The sequence below is a fragment of the Corvus hawaiiensis genome, chromosome 25 (genome assembly GCF_020740725.1).
Source record: "Corvus hawaiiensis isolate bCorHaw1 chromosome 25, bCorHaw1.pri.cur, whole genome shotgun sequence".
NCBI classification, from domain to species: Eukaryota; Metazoa; Chordata; class Aves; order Passeriformes; family Corvidae; genus Corvus; species Corvus hawaiiensis.
Genome location: NC_063237.1, coordinates 4,732,023 through 4,749,615, shown reverse-complemented (window position 1 = coordinate 4,749,615; position 17,593 = coordinate 4,732,023). Strand labels below are relative to the sequence as shown.

The 17,593-nt window shown below is 51.2% G+C and overlaps 1 protein-coding gene across 1 annotated transcript in view; it reads left to right on the top strand.

Annotated features, from left to right (window-relative positions):
* The window catches only part of GRIK4 (glutamate ionotropic receptor kainate type subunit 4), a 173,126-nt gene that overhangs the window by 46,545 nt on the left and 108,988 nt on the right, over positions 1-17,593 (top strand). The window contains exon 2 of the mRNA XM_048328833.1: positions 10,996-11,127. Coding sequence (XP_048184790.1) covers positions 10,996-11,127 — 132 coding nt within the window. The remainder of the gene's footprint in view (positions 1-10,995; positions 11,128-17,593) is intronic.

The following is a 17,593-nucleotide window of genomic DNA, read 5'->3' as shown; positions in this document are numbered from 1 at the left end:
GCTTTGTTAACGGAGCCAAGTGATCTTTGCTCGCTGCACACGGAGCTCCTGGAGGAAGCCCACGACCGTGGTGTCACTCCTCGTTTTGTACCACGCTGCAGACGGGAGAGAGAGTGGAGTGAAACCTCCTTAAGTGTCTGGCAGATTTATCCCGTGCTTGGCTCTTCAAATGCTGGCTCCGTCTGAATCACAGGATCGCAGAATGGTTTGGGTTGGAAGGGGCTTCAAAGCTCATCTCATTCCAAGCCCCCGCCATGGGCAGGGGCACCTTTCCCTGGACCAGGTTTCAGAATCAGTGCTGAAAATTTTTGTGGCTGTGGGGTTTTCCTCAGGGCTTTCCTTGGGGTGGTTTTCGTGGCAGTGCAAGCCCCATTAGCACTTCTGGGGATCTCTGCTCACCTTGAGTGTAGAAAAGCTGAGATCTCCTGTAGGAGTGGCTCTGCCTGGGCAAGCTCCCCTTAGCAAAACAGGAGAAACAGTGAAAAACTCAGGCAGAACCACACAGGAAGTGAGGAGCTGCCCTGGAATTGTGTCTGTGAAGTGGCCAGATTTTGGAGAAACAGAGGATAAAGGAGGCAGAGAGGAGTTTATCTTGAGGCTTATGAAACTCGAGTGGTGCTCGGTTCCACTGCGCTCCTTGCAGCACCAGGCAAGCTGCTCTGAGCCCAAACTTCCCGTTATGCAAAAGGTTCCCCAAGCCTTAAATAAACCCACGAAAGGCCATGAGACAGGCAGGGGAGCGTGGGGAGAAACTGAGAGGTGCCAGAGCCAAGGCTGTGGAGGCAAAGTCATGTCTGCGAGTGAATTCTCTGTGCTGTTGTTGTGGTGCGGGGAGGAGCGGAGCGGGTTCCTGCCAAGGATGTGTGTGTGAGGGTTTGTCTGGTCTCCTGCCCAGCAGTGTATCGACAGGCAGGAGAGGAAGTTTCCTTTTGTCAGCCAACAGTGCCTCTCTCCTGTCCTTTCCCCATCCCTGCTCCAGGGGTGCTCTTCCTGCTGAGCCAGGAGGGTGAGGGCTCCTTTCCCGGGGAGTCTTTGTTGGATTAAAAGCAAATCCGACTCCCTCAGGCTCACGTCCTCACCAGGGAGGGAGGTCAGCAAATAGTATCCCCCAAAAAGCCCTGAATACTCCACTTGTCTGGCTGGTATTTCCCCTAGAGCCAGAATTCCCCTCTTTTACCTGGGATTTGGTGTGTGGTTACAGCAAGCAGAGGAAAAGTGCCAGGGCTGCCCGTTCTCCTCCATCCCTCTGGGCTTTGGGTGTTTCATCTCAGCAACACAGAAGCACTGCACCCCTAATTGGTGCTCTTTGCTGTTCATTAATCAAACCCATGCTTTTCTGGCCTGAAATCTTTTTTTTTTTTTTTTTTTTTTTTCTTCTTGTCACTTTTGCTACGAGCAGGATTAAAAGCTTCTCTCATGCAAAATAATGCCTTTAATTGCAGCTTCAGATCCAAGTTTGGACTTTGATTCTGCCTTCCTGTGCAAGACTATTTATTGCTGCATTATTCTTCGGCATCTGCTGGTTCCGTGCAGCTGTGCATGAGCCTCTCCCAGCTCCTGTATTTTCCTTCTATCCCATTAATTTTGCAGGTTTCCTTGCTCCCTTGCCCCCAAGCCTGTCACCCCTGAGCTTTCTCGTGCCTGTTCTCAGCTTGGCATCTGTCCTCGTTCCCACCTCCTTCCCCGTGCAAATGCTCCCTGTCATCCAAAGCACCCCCAGCGATCCTTGCTCCATTAAAACACACAAATATCCTCCTCAGCCATTCACAAATTTCCTCCTCCTATCCTCAAAATCCAGGCTTTTGGAGCTTGGATGGATCAAAATGTTCTTTGGGTGATAGATGGGAGATTAATCTATTTGTTTCACTTACAGTTTTGGCAGCAATAAAAAGGAGCGAACCCGGCTTTTTGGCCATAAACCACTTCTTGCAGGTTGATTTGGTAGAGGCTGCTTTGTTTTCCTTTCTTTTCCCTCTTGAATCTGCCAGGGACTCTAAGTTAAACAAATAGATTAATCTTCTTTCTGTAGCCCAGAGATCAGGTTGATGCATTTAAGAGCTTCTTCTCCCTCTAGACTCCTGAGATGCTCACAGATCCGATTCATATTTTAGAACTTCCTTCATGTGTAAAGAGCCTCGTTGGTAGCAGCAATTCTTCACTAACAGCAAAATAGGGCTCCGTGCTCCTTGGGTTTCTTTTCTTCTGAGAGAGCTGAAAATTTTCCATCAAAGCCTTTTTTTGATAAAAGGAGGGGTTTTTGGGTTGTTTTTGTGGGGCTTTTTTTGTGGAAAAAGAGCAGCCGTTGGAGGGGTAGGGGGAACCACCTCAAACCTGAAGGTCTCCTTCAAAAGGAGAAAGTTGGTGTTTTGTGTGATGAAGGTCGGATCATTTAGAGCCAAATGGCTGAGAGCAGGTTCCCAAAAGTGTCTCCACTTAGCAAAACAAAAGCGTGGCCCAACTGGAAGAGTTGTGGCTTTTGAGGAGGGGAAAATGGGTTTGTGAGCAGCTCTGTTTGCTGTGATCAAAGGTGATGCACTGAGTGCAGGAAAGCTCAGGCGAGGGATGTTTTGAAGCAGTTCCTTCTGAATGCAGTGCTTGGCACGTTGTAAGTGCAGTCCTTGGGGTACTGAGTGGGGTTTTGATCCACTGTGTGCACTCACAGCATGGCTGTGTAAGAGACAGGCAGGAAGGTTGGAAGAATGAAAGGTTTGATGCCAGCCAGGTGCTTGGGTCTTGCACTGCCCAGGGAAAGATGTTTTGCTAAAATTGCTAAAGCTGTGGGACACCTTCCACTATCCCAGGTTACTTCAAGCCCCGTCCAACCTGGCCTTGGACGCTTCCAGGGCTGGGGCAACCCTGGAGCATCCATTTGGAACAGCCACAGTGGAACAGCACACTCCAAAACTCAATTTTTATCCATTTCTCAGTGTGAGACCTTTGCTGTTTTAAAGCCTTTTTCCTGGTTAAGCTTTTGATGAATCCAAGGCTCTGGCTGTGCTCATTTATTCAGAGTTTCTTTGCAAGCAGACTTGTTGAGCAGCTCAGATTCTGCTCACCTCGGAGTGTCCCCAGGCCACCTCAGCTGGAGAGATCAGTTTGCATTTCCCCTTCCGTAAATCCCCTCCTGCTCCGCTGTATGCCGTGCAAACTCTGCTCTGTCCCTCACCAGAGGTGCTTTAATGGAAGTGAAGGCCTGCAGAGCGGGCAGGTATCTTCTGCTGAATAAATGTGGCACAAAATATGTCAGGAGAGCCCCTTTAGGTGGGAAAATCAGCTGTACACGGAGGGGTTTGTGCCTGCCAGGGCTGGGGAAGCAAACAAAGCTTTCCTTCCTTCTTTAGAGATGATTTTTGACCTGCCCAGAATCCTCCTCCAAGGTAAACAACCCTCAGCCTTGTGTTTTGTGCTCAGAATGGTCAAGGACTGAGGTGCTGGCTGTGGGATCAGAGGAGCAGCGCTGCTGTGGCCGGCTCTGGCCCCTGTTTAATGACAGCTCGCTGTCCTTCCCAGCTGGGAGAAATCCTTCCCTTCTCCTCCCACCTGCAGCCTCCCCTCTTCCCCCAGCCTGATGGTGATTTTACCTTTCAGACAACAGCTCCGAGCCAATTAAGAGTGTCTCACACAGTCCTCGCTGTGGGAGACCACGGTGCTTTTAACTGCTATTGTTTGTTAATAAAAATAAATCGTGGGCACCAGGGAGGAAGGGAATCCCACGTGGCCTTGGTTTTCTCTTTTCCTTGTGGTTTTTTAATCAGTGGATGGTCACAGCCAGGGAGGTTTTGACAGATGATGTGGGGAGGGATGTGCTGGGATGTTTGGTCCTGGGTGTGTCCCCATCCTCTGTGCAAGGTGCAAATCCCTGCTCAGCTTCACTGTGAGGGGGCTGCGAGGCAAAACTGGAGCTGTGCTGCTGCCAGGAGCAGCAATTCCTGGCAGAGGGATGGGGCAGCTGGAGCAGCATCCTCCCTGTTGCAGCAGAGGCTGGGGCAGCTCATCCAGCGCAGCAGCGAGGCCAGGGAGGGTGGGCAGGGTTACACCAAGCAGCCCCACAACTGCAGATATGGGGCTGTTTTACTCAGATATGGGGCTGTTTTACTCAGATATGGGGCTGTTTTACTCAGATACGGGGCTGTTTTATTCACATATGGGGCTGTTTTACTCAAATACGGGGCTGCTTTACTCAAATACGGGGCTGCTTTACTCAAATACGGGGCTGCTTTACTCAAATACTGGGCTGTTTTACTCAAGTATCAGGCTGTTTTACTCAAGTATCGGGCTGTTTTACTCAGATATCGGGCTGTTTTACTCAAATACTGGGCTGTTTTACTCAAGTATCGGCCTGTTTTTACTCAAATATGGGGCTGTTTTACTCCCAGTGCTGTGTGCACCCATCGTGCTGTGTGTTGCTCAGCAGCCACTGGATTTTTTTTGTTGAAGGCTTTAAAGGAGGGTAGAGAAGGCACAGCAGCTGGATCTCCCAGGGCTTTGCACTACCTAAATTCCCAAGCAGAGACCCAGCTCGAACCCACTGCCAGGATCAAGCGAGCTGCCCCAGCCAAGGAGTTCTAATGCTGCGGGGTCGATGCTGCAGTGGGACTTTGGTGAGCGTGGCTCAGGTGGGGTTTCCACACTCACCATTCCCTTCTCGGTGCCAGCAGAGCTCTCCAGAATTGACAGAGCCCGGGAGGGCCGGGGGGTCGAGTGATAAACCTGTGGAGAGGAGGAGAACTGCATAAAGATGTCCTGTGGCTGAAGCCTCCTTGTGCTCACGGCTCCGGGGTTGATAATGCTGGGGGAGGTCTCACTCTGAGATAGCCCAGCCTCTGTGAGCAGTGAGGATGGGGACACGCTGCTTTTATCTCTGAGCAGTGATGGGAAATTTGATCAGGCTTTGCTAATTCTGGGGAGGATTGAGAAGGGTGAGATGAGAGGACTCAAGGCTGGGGAGAGAGAAAGTTAAAGAAAATAATCCACAGCAACGAGAAATGTCAGGAATACGTTCGTCCTTCTGCTTCACTGCCTCCAGAATTCTTTTCTCCTTGAAGTTTTCTTGCTGCTTTTTCTGGAAGTCACGAAGGGTGGAGGGGAAAAAAATGGAGAAGAGAGGGATGAAAGAACACAGCTAGGCGAATGAAAGAAAAAAAATACCCATTTTATGTATCAGCTGAGCAGGTGTTTATCACCAATATCACCTTCCCTGGGCTGTCACCTGCTCTGGGGTTACCTGGCTGACTCTCCTGGAGAGGTGTGGTGTGATGAGGAGCCCAGGGTTCCTTTTATCCCCCTGACACCTGGGGAAGGGAGGTGCCACCACAGCTCTGCCTCTCACCCTGGGTACATCCATCCCTGGCACTGGTGTGAGGACAAAGAGAGGGGAGGCTGCGAGCAAAGCAGGCTCTTTAGTGCTGATGAAATCTGAAAAACGAGACGTGGTTTTTATAGGAACATAGAAATTGCCAGACTGGAACCGAGCTCTGCTTCATGTTGTTAAGTATCCTTTTTAAGCACTGGCTGCTTCCAGAGGCTGTGTGAGGAGCCTTGCCCCGAGGGCTGATTCTTCCAGCCCTCAGAAATTGGGAATTCACCAGTTCCTTGCAGTGGGAAGGGTTTGCACCCCATCCGAATCTTAATTTGTATTTTTTCCCCCCCAAATTTACTACTGGAATTCCAGCCATTCGTTCTCTTTATAGATGTCGATCCTTCCCTCAGCCTCACGGAGGTTTTTTGACTGCGACAATACCTCGTGGTAATGATTTACCCATGCTAATTATGCATTTTTTGCCGAGCGAAACATATTGGTGGTGGCTTTCAACGGAGTGATTTTTCAGTTTAATTGAACTTACATCTTTGTGGCCCCGGGGCAGGCTGGCAACGGAGCTCTCCCCTCCCCCTGAGACGCTTTCTGGAGCTCAGCAGCAGCCACTTGTTGAGATGTTTTTCAGGTTTTTCAAGTTCCTCCCTCCTTGCTTGTTCCATTTAAACCCGAGCCGCTCTGCAGATGAAGCTGTGCAAAAGGCAAGAGCTCTCTTTGCCTGTCGGAAGAATGAAAAAGGCCCCGTTAAGTTGTTTGTTGATATTTCCCGACAGTTTTCCCCCCAATTCCTTGCTGCTCCGCAGCTGTTAAATTTGTTGTCTCAGCTGTGAGCATCACTCCAGCTCCTCTCGAGCTGCGTTTTCTCACCATTCATCAAGCTTCTGGTGAGGCAGGGAGAGATCCATCAACACCAAAGCCCCCTCCAAACTCCTGCTTGGGTGAAAATCTGCCTGGAGAAGGTGGAATTTGCTGCCAGGTTTTTCCAGGGTGTTTGTGGTTTCTCAGCTTGCAGGAGAAGGCGTGGAGGGGGGGCTGCAGCGTGCGGTTGCATCGGGATAAAAGCAACACATTGGGATTTTTGGGAAGCCGGGGCCTGGCACTGCTTTCCAGGGTAGCTGGAGATGCTGAGCCCTGTCTGGCTCCAGGGCTTTGTGGGGACAGATGTGGCAGGAACAGGTTCTGTAGGGTGATGGCGATTTTGGAAGTGAGAGCAGAAGTCACTGGCACAGGTTGCTCAGAGGAGTTGATGCCCCATCCCTGCAAGTGTCCCAGGCCAGGCTGGACAGGGCTTGGAGCAGCCTGGGATGCTGGAAGGTGTCCCTGCCCAGGGCAGATGATCTCTGAGGTCCCTTCCAGCCCAAGCCACTCCATAATTCCCCGAGATAACAGCAGATTCCTTGAGTGTCCTTGTCAGGCTGTGGAGAGGGAACAAGCAGAGAGGTGGCTGCTTCTCAGGGATCTCTTCATTATTTCCGTGGCAGCTTCAGCAGAGGGGTTTTTTTTGGGTTTTCCTTTAGAGATTTAACATTTTATTCTGCCTTTTGGCTTTTGCTCTACTGTCTAAGAATTTTTCTGCAGAAATCTCCAAATAGCAGGACGCTGTGGTGATAGCAGTGAAGAAGAGCACCAGCTCACACAGTCATTAAAAATGTATCAGCAGTTTCAGAAGCAACTTGCTCCCTCTCGGAGGCAAATCGACCATAATTCTGCTTGGTATTTAGAGACTTTTATCTCCAGAGAGAACACAAAACTCTCCAGTATAGCCCTGATTTATTTTATTCTCTTGAATTTTCAGAGCTGAAGATGGAAAAAAAAAAAAGGGGGGGGGGTGCTTAGCAGAAAAAGAATTCCACATTTGTGCTGCACACAGGGGTCAGCTCGTGATCCAGCAGCAGCTTCTCGGCAAGGCACCTCCCACCCTGAAGGACCTAGGGAACTCTTTCCCAGCCATCCCACTCTTTTTTGGGGGAGCAGATTGGGAATGCTCCACAGACAGCTGTCCATCAAGCAGGCTCTCCAAGCCTGCTGTCAGCACAGGAAAGAGGAGCCACTAAAGCAGGAGCTGTGAATGCACAGCTCCTGACGTGTTCTCAGTGGAAACTTCAGCAGAGGAAGTTGGTTTGATTTATTTTCAGCCAGCTGAGGATGAGTCTGGGATAAGTCATCTTCACAGGCACGAGAATTAGTGCAGCAAGCTGCTAAATAGCTTTGTCTCTTCAGGGTTTTCTTGGCTTCTGAGGTTTTTATATTTGTGTTGCACGAAGGAAAGTTGTCCTCCTCCCTTCTCTGGGTGGAATTTGGGGCTGCACCGGAGTGGATACCCCAGCTGTAGGCACAATCCACTGGTGCACGTGGGTGGAACTCCTGGTTTGCGGCATCTCCTGGGGACATGAAGGGCAGGCAGATGCACCTTGCAGCTGGAAGGCAGCTTGGGGAGATGGCAAGTGCAGTGAGGGCCTTTGAACTGTGCTCACCACCCTTTAGTGCCCCAATTTAGGGAGGAGGCGGCAAGGGGGGACCGGGCAGATGCAGAGGGGTGTGAGGACTGAAACACCTCCTTGTTTGCTGGGCTAGGAGGAAAATCCTGCCTCCTTATCCGAAATCTGGAATGCCAGCCTGTGTGCAGGTGGGCTGGTGGGGAGGCATCCTTGTGCTGCAATCACCTCCAGCAGCCAGATGGGCACGGCTTGTAGGATCCTGTGTTTTCTGCTGTTTGGCAACCCCCAAGGTGCATTTCTGTTGCTGACAGCTGTTCCCTGGGCCCGTGCTCCAAAATCCAAGCCCTCCTGAGGGGTGGGAAAGGCGTGAGGTGGAGCAGCATCCCCCTGTGCTCCTTGTCCTGGGTAATTACAGCCCCGCCGCTCCCGGAGCAGAGCTCAGCGGGCACCCTGGATTTATTGCTCAGCTTTGGTGAACTCCGAGCTGCTGATGCACAGGCAGCTGCTGCTTCCCTGGGAATCTCCTCGGCACCTCTCCAGCGGGCTGCAAACAGGAAGAGTGGCCTTGGGCTCTGTCCCTCAGAGCAGGGAGTCACAGGGGCCTTTCCCTTTTCCCCCAGGAGTTGCGTGCTCCTTGTGCACTTTGTCTTCGCAGAGCCTGAAGTGAGAACCACTCCTTTTCACCTCGTGGTTCGCAGGGTCACTGAGGCTGGAAAAGCCCTCCCAGACCATCAAGTCCAAGCTCTGCCCAGTCTCCACCTTGTCCCCAGCCCAGAGCACTGAGTGCCACCTCCAGGCTTTCCTTGGACACCTCCACGGATGGAGACTCCAAACCTCCCTGGGCATCCCATTCCAATATTTAACAACCCTTTCCATGGGGAAATTCCTGCTGGTGTCCACCCTGAGCCTCCCCTGGCCCAGCCTGAGGCCGTTCCCTCTCCTCCTGTCCCTGTTCCCTGCGAGCAGAGCCCGACCCCCCCGGCTGCCCCCTCCTGTCAGGGACTTGTGCAGAGCCACAAGGTCCCCCCTGAGCCTCCTTTGCTCCAGCCTGAGCCCCTTTCCAGCTCCCTCAGCCGCTCCTGGGGCTCCAGCCCCTTCCCAGCTCTGTTCCCTCCAGCCCCTCAGTTCCTTCCTTGTAGTGATTCCATAGAGTTTTGGCAGGGAATGATGGGGATGTAAACTCCAGCACCCTCCTCGAATTTCAGGCAGTCATTTCCCTCCTGTTTGGCTGGAAACTGAGGGGTTTGTTACCCACTTTTCCCTGCCCTGGTCCTGCTCTGAGATTCCCAACCAGATGCTTCAGCTGAGCTCTGGCTGTTCATCACCAGGGACTGGCAAGGAAAGCACACTGGGGGTAGCACTGCAAGAAGTAGGACATAAAAAAGACCGAAAAAAGGAGGAAAACAGGACTGTGAGTGCTGGGGAGCAGCTTTAGGGCCAGAACTGAGCACGAGGGAGCTCTTTGGGTGGCAAACCTCAAGCTGCCCTCGCTGTCCTGCAGTCTCCATCCCTGCTTCCACAGGGAAGGGATGTGTCTGTGTGTGTTCCATGAGCTCCAGCTCCACATTCCGGGCTGTGAGCGCGTCTGACGTGATCCTGCTGTTTTGTCAATATCTTGGAAAGTTTGGAAATAACTGCTTCAAAGTGCTCAAATGATACGATGCTCCACAATCTGTCTCTGCTGCTGCCAGCGCTTCTATGTAACCAATTCCCCATGTGCTTAACCTTTTAGGGCTTCTCTTCCCCAGGAATTACTCTGGAACTCCCACTGAAAAGAGGGAGAAAAAAAAAAATAAGGAGGAAATTCCTATTTGGCCTTCACAGAGGTGGCTCACAAGTTCCAGGTGGTTTTGGGGAGTTTCTGGCTTTTAAAAATGGGTTGAGCGTGCTGAAATCAGGATGCTCTTCCCGTGTGTGACTGACAGCTGAGCATGAGATCCCTCAATTTGCTGGAATGGAGAAGGTTGGGATGCAGGAGGCAGAGCTGCTGGTGGGAGCTTCCCAAGGGAGGCGTGATCCAGGAAGGGATCGAACCCCAGCGAGTGGAGATGTCCCAGGGCTCCCTGGATTTTTCTTTCTGTGGCCCTGCCTCTGCATTTCCCCTCTGTGAAAGGGGATGGTCCCTGTGGAGAGTGCTGAGATAAGCTGGAGGAAGTCTAAATGTAATCTAAAAATAGATTAATTGGAAAATTGCAAGTAAAAGGCTGCGTCTTGCTCGGACAAAACTCCTGGTAACTTCAAAGGCAGATTAAAGACTTTGCCTGTGTCAGGACTTGGATATTTGGCCCAGGAAGGAGACAAATGGAAGAGTGTGAGGATGTTTGCCAGCAAGCTGGGGAAGGGAAAGATAAGGTAACAGATGAAACACTCAAAGTCAGCATTTAAGGACATTGCTGCCTGTGGAGATAATTTTATCAACTCCAGAGACAACCATTTTTTTTTTTTTTCTTCCCTATGAAGTAAAATCTGCCCTTTATGAAGCTGTTTAAAATGGTATTTGTTACAAATTTGATTAGCTGTGCTGCAGGAGCCTGCTGTGGGACAGCCGGTGCCAATATTCGTGCTGATGATGAGTTTGTGGATTTTCCACCTCCTGCCCTTCATTTTGGTGGTGTTTTGACTTTGGAGCTTGGACCTCTGTGTGGTGGGGTGGTGAGACCTTGTGTGAGGAGAAAAAGAGATGCTTTTGGTCTTGTGCTGAATTCTCCTGTTCCTGAAAGGGAGGGAAGGAGGTGACTGGAATTGTGGCAAGGAACTGGTTTCTAGTTTGAGGCCCAAGTGACTCTCTGCCTCCTAAACCCCTCCCTCAAATCACGTTTTGCTACGAAAATGTTTGTCCCATCATAAAATCAGAAGTCAGTATTATAGAATGAGTTGCAGGCTGCTCTGAGTGGAAAAAAAAGGGGGGGGAGGTTGGGTGAGAATAGAAGTCAGAGATGTGACTCAATATTGATTTCCACTTGTTTTTGTTGAAACGCTAAAAATGCCAAGATGAAATATTTGGACTTCTCCTTGTGTTTCTTTTCCTTCCTTTTTTTTTTTTTTCCTTTGTTTTTGCTAGAATCTCTCTGCCCAGTTTGATTCCAATCCCTGAATAATTCATAGTCTGTAAATAGCTTCCTCCTCCTCGGGTAAATGGAGCCTTTGTCCCCAGTGCTGGACGAGCTGGGAGCTGTGTGGTGCTGCTGGGGGAGAGCTGGGAGAGCAGAGGGGCTCACGGCCGTGTTTTGTGTCTCCCCGCAGAGTTATGTCATGCCCAGACCACCGCAGGGCTCCATGAGGATTTATGGAAGATGCTCCGTGTCTTGGCGCCTCTGGTGCTCCTTCTGCTGTGGCTGATGCGGATCTGGGCCAGCCCCCATTCCCTGAGGATTGGTGAGTGCACACCTCGCTCTCATCTGGGTCTGTCCAGCGCTGTTTGGCCACTCTGGAGGAATTCTTGGAGGGGGGAAATCCTCCCTGCCTCGGTGGGGTGTCCCCGTTGAGGTGGGGCTGACACCCTGAGTAAAAGGTTCTCTCCTTCCTCCTGTGCATGAAATGTGATTTATGGTGAGCTGCCACTCCTGTATTTTGGGAGAGTTCTGTCTTTAGTTTGTAAATGAAATGTGATTTATGGTGAGTTTACACACTGAGCTCCTCCCTTCATTTTGGAAAGGTTCTCTCCTTCCCCTTGTAAATGAAGGGCAGTTTATGGTGAGTTGACAAGGTTGCTGAGCTGCTCTCTGTGTTTTGGAAATGTTCTGTCTTTAGCTTGTAAATGAAAATAGTTTATGATGAGTGGACACGCTGGCTGAAGCTCCTCCCTGCATTTTGGGAGTGTTCTCTACTTCTTATACATGAAGTGCAGTTTATGGTGAGCTGCCACACTGAGCTCCTCCTGCTGTATTTTGGGAGTGTTCTGTCTTCAGTTTGTAAATGAGATTAGTTTATGGTGAGTTGACACAGTTGTTGAAGCTCCTCTTTGCATTTTGGGAATGTTCTCTCTTTCCTCTTGTAAAGGAAATGCTGTTTATGGTGAATTGCCATGTTTGTGTTGGTTTTCATGGTGTTGGTGCTGTTCTTCCTGTGTAAATTCAAAGCCACCCCTCAAAGAGCCACTGAGGAGCCAAACTTGTCCGTGCCATGTCCTACCCCCTCTCCTAAACTCCACATAAAATGCAATATTTCTGTCACAAATACATTGATGAGCCAGGAGTGCCTGAGCCCAAACTGCCCCCAGTTCGGGGGTGCCACAAGAACTGTGATAACCCCAAAATACCCATTTGCAGGGAAGCCCCATGAACTCAGGCTCCTTTGGGCTGTGTTAAAAAGTGTTCAGGAAGAGGCACTGTCATTTTTCCTGGCTGCCTGTGCGGATTAGGGAACAGAAATGCATCCAGAAACCTCGTAATGAAACTCACCTCCCAGTATCGACACTTTGCTCTGTTGTTTAGAAAGGAAACTGCTTCCCCTCGCTGTTCCCCCTGCAGCCACCAGCTGCCTTTATTAACTATTTGTTGCAGATAAGCAGCTAATCTATTCCTGTCCCCATCTGCAACTTGCACAGGTGACACACTTGAAGTAAAATTACCTCTCCCCTCCGCTAGTGGAGCGTGAAGCAGCTCAGGAAATATGGGAGGGGAGGGTGTGAGCTGGCAGGAGCTTGGGAAGGGTGGCTGGTGTTTTATATCCCCGGCATCCCTGATTCATGTGGAGCGCTCCCTGCGCGCTCCCAGCTCTGCTGCCTGCATTTCTCGTTGATGGCCACATCCTCCGCTTGAGCCAGCAGGCAGGGATGGGGATGGAGGGTGAATCATCAGGGTGCTGAAGGTGAAAATCCTTCACTTTGCGCTGTGTCCCGTCTTTTTGGGGAGCACTGTGGAGTTTTGGGAGTGTGGGAAGAAAGGGGAGCTCCCCCGAGAGCACAGAGCTGCAAACCTGGGGTCTGTTTGTTTCCCACCTCCCAGAGTGAAAGGTGAAGATGTTTGAGACCTGGGACTGTGATTTTAAGTTTTTAAGGACTGGAAACTCAAATCTGTGCTGCAGCTTCCAGGTGGGAATGGCAGCTGCCTTCCAGCTTGGCTTGGCTGGGGGGTTTGATGAGTGTTGTTTCTCCGAGCCACAGTTTCATTTTTACAGCGTCTCCAACAAAAAAGTTAATAAAAATAAAGTGCAGAATAAAAAGAGGGGAGAAAATATTACCAGCAGCCCTGAAATCATTCCCAAATGCATGCTCTTGGCAAGGCAGGGAGATATGGTATCTAGCAACATCAATCAAGGCTCTGCATGGGGAAGGAAAAAGAGACCAGCAAGAACATTTAAATATTCCAAGGAAATGCAAGCTAACCTTTAAAACAATCCTGAAAACCATCTGATAGGGGGCTGCTGGAATGCCCCGGGATGTGATCAGTAAGGGGAGGTGAGCTGGGCACTGCCAGGGTGGGTTCTTCACCAGCAAAAAGAGATTATTGCCTGCAGCTCTTGGCTTCAGGCAGAAGGAACCACGGTGCTGCTGAGTCAGGGGCACTTGGCTTGTGAACCGAGCCCTGAGCTTCCCCGCTGCTGCTTTTTTGGGGTTTCGGGTGGATCTTGGCCCTGGCAGCCCTCAGTGGAGCTGAGAGGCAGCAGATTGCCTCATCTCTGAGCACACAGTGAATTTCTGCTGGCCTGGACAGGACCCACAGCGAGTGTTGCATTGCAGTGAGCTTGGGAGGCGTCATCTGTGCAAGAAATCGAGCAGAATGTGGGCTCCAGGGTGACCTTCCCCGTGCCTGTGGCTGTAGAGGAGCAGCCTGGAGCCTCCTGAACGCTCTATTTCTCTCCTTGATACACAGTGGGGGGGGGGGGGGGGGGGGGAACCATCAGTGCAAACCTGTTTCTTCAGCCTTAAACTGTTTGTTCCTTTCTGATCCAGCCCTGGAGAAAACCTCCTTGTCCTTGTTCTCCTGGAGGCCTTGGTGGGGAAATCCAGATCTAAAAGCTTTATCCAAAATGGTGATGTTTTAACTAAGAATGTCTTTTGTCAGTCAGTTCTCTGCTCTGTCTGGGTGAATTATTGTATCTGTGCACCTCAAAAGCTGGATCTGATCAGGGAGGGAAGGAGCAGGCAGGGCTGGGAGCGTTCTCAGCAGCTTTAAGAGCTCTGGGAGGGAAGGAATTGCCTCCAGGCAGCCTGTAGAGCTTGGAAGAACCAATGCAAAGCCTCCCAAAATATCCTGGGGTGCAGCGCTTGCCCTTGCACAGGTTGTGTTGCATCCAGCCACCCCAAAAAGCGAAAATCATCAGCTCCCTCCTGCTCTCCAGGGCGACATCTCCCCTGGCCCTGCTTTCCTGCAGCACACAGCGTGTGTGGGAGCAGTTCTGGGTTTGTTTTTCTCCTGTTCACTCATGCTCAAGGAAGTGTCAGGAAATTTGCCTGAGTTATTTGCTGGGTTATTTACTCGGGCTCGCAGAGCAGAGCGTGGGGGCCCTAAATTGGCATTCTCTGCCTTGATTCATTGGGCGTGCTAAAAAGCTCATTTAAAATTCATACCCCGGCCAAAATTGGAGTTTAGCCACGGCATTGCCCTCACCAGCAGCAGGACCAGGAGCCCTGACAGAGGATCTGCTGACAAGCTCCTTGCAAGGCCTCCTGTAGCCTCTCAGGTGCTTGTCTGTGATTCCCTCTGCCCGTGAAAATCCCTTCCCTGCCTCTGTCTCCCAGCCCTGCAAACTTTACACAACAGCTCCAGCATTTAAGGGTGTTTTTTGGGGTGAAACTTGGTGTTTTTCTACCCCATAGTCAGGGACTGTGGCATTAAGGGTGTTTTTTGAGATGAAATTTGGTGGTTTTCTGCCCCCTGCCCCACCCAGAGACTGTATCCACTTCTGGCTCAGCTGTCCTTGCTGTCCCAGCGCTTTGTGGTTTCGTCCACCAGAGAAGCAATTTGTGGTCCAAGTCCTCATGAATCCCACCCTGATGCTGGGGTATCACCAGAAGTGTCTCTCTGGGGTGTCTGTCCTTGTTTCTAGGGACGATTCCAGAATTCTGGAGTGCCTGAGGGGTTGTGAATCTCCTGTGTCTGCTCTGAACTATAATCATAGAATGATGGAATGGTTTAGGTTGGTTTAAAGATGAAGTTCGAACCCCCTGCCATGGGCAGGGACACCTTCACTATCCCAGCCTGGCCTTGGACACTCCCAGGGATCCAAGGGCAGCCACAGCTGCTCTGGGCACCCTGTGCCAGGGCCTGCCCACCCTCCCAGGGAACAATTCCTTCCCAATCTCCCATCTAACCCTGCTCTCTGTCAGTTTGAAGCCATTTCTCCTTGTCCTGTCACTCCAAGCCCTTGTAGAAATTCTCTCTCCATCTTTCCTGCAGCTCCTGCAGCTCCTGGCAGGCTGCAGTGAGGTCATCCCAAAGCCTCTCCTCTCCAGGCTGAACAATCCCAATTCTCTCCGCTTTTCATGTCCAGAAGATATTCTTGGGGATCCCCCAGAGCACGTGGAGCTGTAGGAAGCCCCAGGCATTGATCTGTGTGTGCTGAAGGAGGTGGCAAGAGGCAGAACTGGAGCTTTTCCTGCATCGCTGTGGTTGTGTGGAGCCCCTTTATTCCCAGCCCATCCCTCTGTCACGGCCGTGGGTAGCAGAGCATCGTTTGCACGGCCCTGACTCCCTGTGTAATCACCCTCCTGAGGTGTTTATGATGTACTCAAGCACTTTTGCAGTGAGTAAAGGCCCCAGAGCTGCCCTGGTGGATGCAGTTTGTCCATAGGTGTGTCTGAGCTGGAGGGCTGAGGCGAGGGAAAAGCGAGCGTTAAAAACTCATTAAAAATGAACGGTAACAGCAGAGGAATTGGGGATGGTTTGGTTCAGCTCCTTCAGGACACGCAGAATTCTCCTGCAGGCGCTGCAGGGAAGATCCCACAAGGCAGCATTAGCATTTTAAAGGGTGCTGGTGGCTCTGATGATGAAGGTGCAGCCAGCCCCTGGGTGCTGGGGAAGGAGGACGCTGATGTCAGCAGGTACCAGGTTCTTCCTCCCAGGAGTGAGGCTGGGATGAAGGGGGGAACCCAGCTGTGCCTTTCAGTGCAGGCAGGCAGAGAGTGCCTTTGTGGCGTTGTGGCAGGTTCTGTGCCATCTCCAGCTCCCCCTCTCCTGCTTGCAGCTGGCTCACACAGCTTGAAACTCCTCTTCTCTCTCCTGCTGGGAACATTTAACACACACAAAGCACAAACTCCTTTCCTGGTGTAGCTCTGCCTTAGCCAAGCCCTTTGTGGATGATACTCATGGATCTGGAATAAAGTGGCCGTGGATTTGCTGTTCCCCAGCAGAGGAATGGCCTTACCCTGGCTTTGAACCCAGCCAGGCTGCTGTGATCAGCTCAGAGCACAGGAACAACCTGCAGGGCTCACATGGTGGTGCTGTTGCTGGAAAACCTTTCCACCTGTCATTAGGATGAGTGTTTAATCCCAGCCTGGCTTGGGGAGTGGGGTGGGAGGAGGGTGTAGTTATTGGGATAAAATATTAATAGTTCTCCCAATATTAAAAACAGCCAGTTAAGTTTATTAAAGCGAAGCAGGTTCGTAGTTATTTATCATTTGCTGCTGGAGAATGGTGAGAGGTAGAGAAAAATACAATATTCATTTGCTGTCTGCCCTTTTAATTTGGTTCTGATTATTCTTCTAGGAGAGTGATGTCTTATTTATGGGCTTAAACTCTTACGGAGTTATGTGCCTAAATATTTTTTTAATAAAAATCACCTGTACAGATGCCAGGCCCTTCAGCAAAGCCTCGTTAAACTTACAGTGAATCACAAATGGTTTGGGTTGGAAGGACCTCACAGATCACCCTGTTCCAGCCCCCTGCCATGGGCAGGGACATCTTCCACTGGATCTGGTTGCCCCAAGCCCTGTCCACCCTGGCCTTAGACACTTCCAGAGATCCAGGGGCAGCCACAGCTTCTCTGGGCAAATTTCATCCTTGGATTCTCTGCAGTTCTCGCCAGCTATTCCTGTGTTCCAGCACTGGGAAGAGTGGCTGCCACTGCCCCATCCTTTACCCTTCCTGTCCTGATCTCGTTCAGGCGACTCATCCACAGAGGCTACTCAAGGATAAAATGAGATGAGTTTATTTCAGGAAGAGGCAACTGGAACTGTTCAGAGAGGGGCTGGTGACTGGTGCAGTCATTTATCTACCCTGTTCTTCTCTGGAATGATCTGGTGAGAGGAGTTTCCTTGAAAGCTTTTGGTGCAGGACACCAGGGCAGGGTGTTGAGGCTCAGCCGAGGTCGGCGGTGGGCGCCCGACAGTCTCCACGGGCAGGCAGGAGGTTTGCACACCATTCCCACTAAACCTGTGGATGCAGCTTTTCCTGGGGCTGTGTTCGGCACCCTCTGAGCCTGCAGAGGCAGGAGCTCATTAGCACCACGGAAGTGTGAGCGAAAACTGCGGGAGGAGCGCGAGCGCTTCCGAGCGGGAACCGGGACGAGCCGCGAGCGGGTTCTCGAGGGGTGTGGAAATCCCGAGGGATGCAGAAATCCCGAGGGGTGCAGAAACCCTGCACCCCTGCTTCGTTTGGCTTTGGTTTCCGGCAGTGAGAGGGGCCTGTTTGGCAGATTGACAGGACTGGCTACCAAGAGGGAGAGGGGGGATTGATGGCTTCCTCCGCCACGGAGGTTTGTACACGAATTCTGTGTGATCAAGGTTGGATGTGTTTGGCTTAAAAATCAACTGAGCCTCATCCTGCAGGGAAACTGCGTGGAAAAAAGAGGAGCTTGGTGCAGAGCAGGGAAACTCCATGGAAAAAAGAGGGGCTTGGTGCAGAGCAGGGTGAGCTGCCCTGCAAGGGGAAGGTGTCCGTGGCATCAGGCAGATCCTGCC